The sequence below is a fragment of the Helianthus annuus genome, chromosome 1 (genome assembly GCF_002127325.2).
Source record: "Helianthus annuus cultivar XRQ/B chromosome 1, HanXRQr2.0-SUNRISE, whole genome shotgun sequence".
In the NCBI taxonomy this organism is placed as follows: domain Eukaryota; kingdom Viridiplantae; phylum Streptophyta; class Magnoliopsida; order Asterales; family Asteraceae; genus Helianthus; species Helianthus annuus.
The window spans coordinates 138,508,428-138,515,482 of record NC_035433.2 but is presented as its reverse complement, the minus strand read 5'-3'; the positions used below and the strand labels follow the sequence as shown (position 1 = coordinate 138,515,482).

The 7,055-nt window shown below is 34.4% G+C and overlaps 1 protein-coding gene across 1 annotated transcript; it reads right to left on the bottom strand.

Moving 5' to 3' along the window:
* Nucleotides 1–2,607: 2,607 nt before the first annotated feature.
* LOC110940327 lies at nucleotides 2,608–3,383 on the bottom strand. Its single transcript, XM_022181885.2, has 2 exons — nucleotides 3,231–3,383; nucleotides 2,608–3,127 (listed from the first exon to the last, which is right to left on the bottom strand). The coding sequence occupies exons 1-2, from the start codon at nucleotides 3,346–3,348 to the stop codon at nucleotides 2,688–2,690; spliced, it is 558 nt and encodes a 185-aa protein (XP_022037577.1). The 5' UTR covers nucleotides 3,349–3,383; the 3' UTR covers nucleotides 2,608–2,687.
* Between the last annotated feature and the right edge of the window lie 3,672 nt (nucleotides 3,384–7,055).

The window sequence follows — 7,055 nt, the reverse complement described above, 5'->3', positions numbered from 1 at the left end:
TTTGTCTTAATTATACAACATGTCTTTCCAAAGACATTTCACACAAATACACTTGAAGACTTAAAGACACTCATATTGTACAAACGAGACGACTTCACCAAAATAGGCGTGAAACCCATACTTTGGTGATCGACTCTCAATCCACTTATTCAATTTTGCACGAAATTACACCATCAAGTTAGGAGTTAAATCCTCACCTTGATGGAAAATTTCCAATTCTAACTCTAGTGGACCCTCGTCAACGTGTCAGAATTAACTTTCTTGACCCGACAAGTACCAACCACACTTAGGGTACGATGTTGTCAAGTTAGGGGTGAAACCCGCATCTTGTCAACTAATCTCACTCCTCGATTTTCAATCCCGCCAAAGTTCCTTTAGTTTTATATATAGGTGTATTTTGATATTGCACCTGTAGAAAATTTGCCATCGAACCCGTAGAATCCTTTAAATCGAACCCTGGAAAATTTCCGAACCCGGAGAAAAAAAACTCTGGCTACCCTACGCCCCTGCCTGGGACTTCATAATATTGCATCTTGCTTTGGTGGGTTTACTTTATAGAGTAAACTGCAATTTTACCCCTAGGGTTTAAGTCAATTGGCACTCTGACCCCCTCCCTGGAAAATATTGCAATCCCCCCCCCCCCGCCCAACATTGTTGTTATGTCGCAAGATTTCCCCCTGCTGTCAAATAAGTTAACAGGTCTGTTAAATGGAATGTGAAATGACTATGTTACCCTTTCATATTACCCCATATGGTTTGTTCTAAGCAAAAGTATTACCCCCACTGTTAAATGACTAAATTACCCCCTATACTTTGTTGTAAGAAACAATATTACCCCCCGTTTTAAGTATTTCATTGCTTCCTTACCCCCTGCAATAACCAAAACCCTTCTCGCCAAAAAGGTTTGACCAGCCAAAGTCAAAGGATGCAGAAACTAAGTGTAAAACCTGGTATTTGAATCTGATAATGCACATAAACTAACTAATTGCCTAACCTGCTGCAAATGGACTTTGGTAAATGCCTAACCTGCTACAAATGCTCATTTAACCTGCTCAAACATGCTGAAAATGAATCTGCTGCACAAACCTGCTCAATTTTACCCCCTGCTGCACAAACTAAATGCCATATTTGATATAATACCCTGCTGCAAATGCATATGACAAATGCACAAATCTACCTGCTGGAACCTTAAAGATCTCACAGATTGAACAATGAAACATTTTATGTCATATTTGATATAATACCCTTTTGATGATTATTTAACATTGTATCTACAAATGTTTCTTTTAAGATCTAGAAATACAAATCCAGTTACATCAAGAACAATCATGATACATTGCAAATGCAAATATATACAATTATAACTAAGCCTAACTGATGCACATTTTATCTCTTTTGATGATTATTTAACATTTTATCTACGAATGAATCTGCTGCTCAAATCTACCTGATGCAAATGCAAATGCACATTATAACTAAGCCTAACTGATGCACATCACACTCATGCTTTAAAAAAAAACATTCAACTAGGCATTAGATCACAATCTGTTGTTCAACATTATTAGTATCAAAACATTAATATATACAATTATCATACATATTAAACCAAAAGATCCTAAAGTCAGACTACGTAAATAGATATATATTACAGTTCAACTAGGCAACCATTTCCTGTTGAGGGGGAAACTAGAAGTGCAGGAAAGGGCGGTCTCACATTTTCACCACCATCGAGAACACAATCGATCGTAGTGAGACACGAATCCTCATGTCCACTGCAAACACAGAAAGAAACACATACATGAAAATGATCCTTGTTCAATAACCTGACATTACTTGTTCAATGATCCATGTTCAATAACCCCTGTTTTTTTCAATAACCCTTGTTAAATAACCTGACATTACTTGTTCAATAACCACATTACTTGTTCGATTTTACCTGACAAGTGCGAGAGGACTTCTTTGATGGTGGAAACGGTCGACATTTTGCTGGTGGTGGAAGGAAGGTCGGTGGTGGAAGGTTTGAGCTGATCTGAGAGCCGGTGGAAGGTCGCGAGCTGAGCTGATCGCCGTCGAGGTCTGATCGCCTGCGCCAGTGGTGGTGGAAGGTGTGGGGAGTGGAGTGGTGGGAAGCTTAGGGGGTAAGATTGTTTCTTAAGTTAATATATAGGGTGTTTATTTTATATTTGAGACAAAACTAAGTGTAAATAACAATAATACCCTTTGGCCTTTTATAAGTTACGTTCACTTTAAACACTTTTTAATGGTAGGGGGTAATCTTGCGACATAACAACAATGTTAGGGGCAAATTGCAATATTTTCTAGGGAGGGGGTCAGAGTGCCAATTGGCTTAAACCCCAGGGGGTAAAATTGCAGTTTACTCTACTTTATAATATTGAATTTGCCTTTCAAAAAATAATTAAGTTGATGTTTAAAAATTCTGTTAAACACAATTATTCCTTTTGAGTTTGTACGCTAATAATTAATTTTATGGACAAGTAATTTGAAATTTGTTCATAACTCATAAGTGAATAAGAATTAACAAATCCGATCATGTTTTTCTAGCCAATATATATGCAAATAAAAACAAAAAAAGTATATACATTTATCTTAATTCCACATAACATAATTTATTTCATAAGTAATTAAATACATGTTTTGAGTTATAAAATCTAGGAAATGGACTAATTCTAATCAGTCTTTACATATAAACTCCAATATTTATACGCGGTATAAACACTAAAAGCCACAACTGATGCAAAGACAACATTTACCACAACTCGAGTAAACGTTTTAGATTTCAAAACATGACCCACCCTCGTCTTGATATTAGGAATGTAGGTTTCCTTGTTCGTATTGATGCTATCACTTCGACCATTCCGGAGTGATGGCGTCACAACTGCAAGAGGGATTTCCGCCATGGAAGGTTGTGTTACGACTATTTTGGGCAAAGTGATACGAAGGCACCCTTGAGAGAATTTAGCACGAATGTTATTTGAGTCGTAATGTTTTGTAACCTTTACTTCTTTTAGGAACCGGGTTCTTTTTTTACCATCTGCATCCTTTTCTCCAGAAATCTTTAAAAGCCCCGCATTGCTTATCTGAACTCTTAGTTGTTCTTTCTTGAATTCTTGAACATGTAAAGAAGAAAGACATTTTGATAAAACCAGTCATTCAATAACGATTTTCATAATCACGTCTAACAAAACAAAAACAAAACGACGAGCATGTACCTGGTAAATGGATCACTAGCACGTCCTGAGCATCCTCTCTTTGCCATGTGCAAAGAGGTTCAATATCATCATAAGAAAGTAAGGTTTGCAAAGAGGTGCTTCTTGCTTTTGAGTCCATTAGGCTATATAGAACAATTTAATTAATACAATGCAAATAACTGAAAATATAATTAAAGTTTCATTTGATGATCATGTTTTTATAGTAATAAGATGAATAAGCGATGCTATTCCTTTTCTAGATGTGTTGCTTTCTTGGCTTTGCTTTGTCTTCCAAAGATTCTAGTGAAAGCAAGGCATGGCTTGAAATAGAAATAAATAAAAGGATCTTGGAACTTGCAATGGAATAACTTTTAGGGTGATATGACAGAATTGGATGGTTTAGTGTTGTTTTTATTTTACTAATATTTATACGAAAGTGATGACAATTTCAGTTTCCATATCCATATGTTTTTAAACATATTCTCTTGACACAACTTTTGGAGAAATTATAATTGGTTTTGTAGCTTAAGTTTTCCACTAAACATAAGTGTTTGTAATATGTTATACAATACAAATCTATAATGCAAGTGAAACATCATATCTCAAACAATTAATTTTGAAATAAAAATCAACGCAAAGCTAACTAAGATATGCATTTTTGTACATATAGACAGACACATTACACGTATTCGGTGTTCATGTTAAAACCACAAACGTTGGTTTTAACGTCAGTATGTTTTTGGTTAATTCATTGTTTATACCCATATGCCATACCCTAGCCATAAAAATTGGTTTAAAACAAATTTAACTAACCATATACTCGATCATTTTAGCCATGTTTGTTCATCCTTTGCAAAACATTCTAAATATGTTCAAAATAGTGATTGTTAGATATTTTGGTGTACTCATGATATGACCGAGTGGAATTATAATATACATCGAATAAATTAGGAGGTGCGGGAGTGCACGCTTGTTCGAGTGGTTATAATTCCGAGTGTTCGGGTGCAGTCCCGAATAGGGGTTCCAATGGGGCAACGCCCCCTTGGCGGTGGTCTGGGGGCAGCTCCCCATAAAGCAGGGTCCAAGGGCCGGCAACCCCTTGCGGGGGTCAAGCTGCCAAAAGGCATTTTGAGGCTTTTTTATATAGAAAAATACCTTAGAAATTTAATTTTACAGAATTTAGACATTATTTTCAAAATAAAAATAAGGCATTTTGAGGCTTTTTATTTAAAACTAAAAGATAAATGCCAAAAGACAATTACTCATCCATGACCGTAAAATTCTTTTTAGTTTCTTAGTCACACTTCCACTGGTTCATACAATTTCACAAACAAGTATACTATTCTTCGATTTTTCAATCTGAGTTGTATCCGATTGAATTATTTGAGAGAACCACTGAAATAATTTGATCTGAAAGTGATCACACGTCTCTCAGTTATCCGTGTTTACAAAATTTTCCAATATTATCATATATTTAATAATTAATTTTTTTTATTTGTAGTGATTAAGTACATTTTCTATTGACTTTCGATAGTCCGACCTAATTATAACTAGACGAGTAAAAAAATAAAATGTATTAACTATTTTCTATTGATTAAAAGGACAATGCATAAAATAAAATATTAAAATGCATGTATCATGATTAAAAAAGATATAAAGGCAATTAGGCATTTAGGCAATGGTGGCCCGGAGTCCAACTAAGCTCAATATCTGGAGCACTAAGATTTCGAGACATGAAAACCGTCAATTAGATATTTGACCAAGATTCAGATTTTTATCAAGCAACAACGTGCTTCGATTTTTTAGCGTTGATCTAGTAGTTTTTATTTAACAATTTCAAACAGGCTATTCTATATTCATGCATACATACAAATATACGTATACGTATTTATGTGATATATATTACTGTATCATCGTTACAAAATAATAAACTATTTCAAAGATAAAGATAATACATTTAACTCGTTTATATGTTTTTAGATATGATTCAGTTTTTTAAAATCTGTAAGGGGGTGTATAAGTCGATTTTGGGCTCTAACCGAACCAAAATCGAAACTCTGGTTTCTTAATTTTAGGGACCGTTTGGCTTCGGGTATTTGGATTTGGGTTTTTCGTATGGGTTCGGTTCTATTATGAGTTGATTTTTGGTTTTATATTTGGATTTAAAATGTTTGGACGTGGGAAAAATTGAATAAAAATAACGATTTTGGTTCCGTTCGGTTATGAGTTGGTTTTTGGTTTTATCCAATCTGTCAAAGCATTATCCAACCTTCCAAATTATGTGAGGGAGGTTTTTATTTTATGAAAAGTGGTCATAGGTGGTTGTGAATAGAGGAGAGAGAAAATGTTAGCGTTCATATGTAAATTTGAGGGGAACACTATTCATTCCTTATATTTTTTAATATATTTTAAAACTGGTTGTGAGTAGAAGAGTGAGAAATGTTAGTGATAAATGTATTAAAAATATTTTTAATTGAAAACGAGAGAGAAAATAAACTGATTTTTAGTCTAATGCTCTCACACGGTCACACCCAACCTTTTAGTTTGCCTATTTGTACGTATCACATCCCTAATAATTTCAACCATTGATTTTGTCATAATTAGGGTAATTAGGGTGGTATGAGATCTTTCGACTCCTCCAACCTTCTCTAGCTAACTACCGATCATAGTTCACTTATTTTTTCTCTATTTCCTGGAGCTCCCCAAAGATGAGGCATGGAGTTTCCTAGCCGTTTTTTAAACAACTAGTTGTAGGACCCGTGTAACCACACGGGTAGGTTTAATAATGATAGAAATCAAATACTAAAAAACAGATTATAATATACCATTTAAATTTTGGTCTTTCGTTATATATATTTATAAAGTAATGTTAAAAACAGCATGTGTGACCACACGGGTAGCTTTAATAACCATCGAAATAGATTATAATACATCATTTAAGTTGTTTGTATTTAGTTCATGTTTGATATAGAAATTAGCTAACTAACTGATAATTTCTTGTCTAAAATGAAAGCATGACCTAATTTTATATTTTCTAATAATTAAAACATGACCTAATTCAAATAACCAAATGTTATTGAACAATTCAATAAAACCCCTTATATTTGATCCAATTAACCTTAATAATGGATTAGATTTTGTAGGCTCATTAAAACCCTTGTATCAAATCCGGCCCCAAATTCTAATCACTCATCTACCGCTCCATTTTCATCTCCGTTCTTCGAAGGACGACAAAGAAACGACAGGGAGTGTTAAAGATTTTTCCTTATCAGCAAAAGGTAAGCTAAAACGTATTGATTCGATTTTGTTTTTCTGAAATCTTTGCTTCATGTAATTTTTTATACCACGCTTGCATGTATGATTTTTGATCTTAGGTTTGTTCTTTTATATGAACTGTAATTTTTGATCTTTTATACCACACTTGCATGTATGATTTTTGATCTTAGGTTCGTAATTTTTATACCACGCTTGCATGTATGATTCTTCTTAGGTTTGTTCTTTTATATGAACTGTAATTTTTGATCTTTCGACTCCTCCAACCTTCTCTAGCTAACTACCAATTATAGTTCACTTATTTTTTTCTCTAATTCCTAGAGCTCCCCAAAGATGAGGCATGGAGTTCCTTAACCGTTTTTTAAACAATTAAAAACATTAAAATCTAATTGGTTGTGGAGGGTTAATATGTTTGCGTTTCTGGTCCACTCTCATCTCCCCGATCGGTAAGTACTGCCTACACGAGATTAGAATTTCACGGCCTCGAACAGCATGGACGGTGTTTCCACCGAGCCTGAGCCTCTAAGGGACTTCACCATGTCCAACCCTAAAATCACAAATCACTTTCTACAC

Excerpts from the sequence above, each read along its gene's own strand:
- LOC110940327 (XM_022181885.2), bottom strand. The coding sequence starts at position 3,348 with ATGGACTCAAAAGCAAGAAGCACCTCTTTGCAAACCTTACTTTCTTAT. Across the intron at positions 3,128-3,230 it reads GCTAGTGATCCATTTACCAG|AATTCAAGAAAGAACAACTA; the intron begins GTACATGCTCGT and ends TACATGTTCAAG.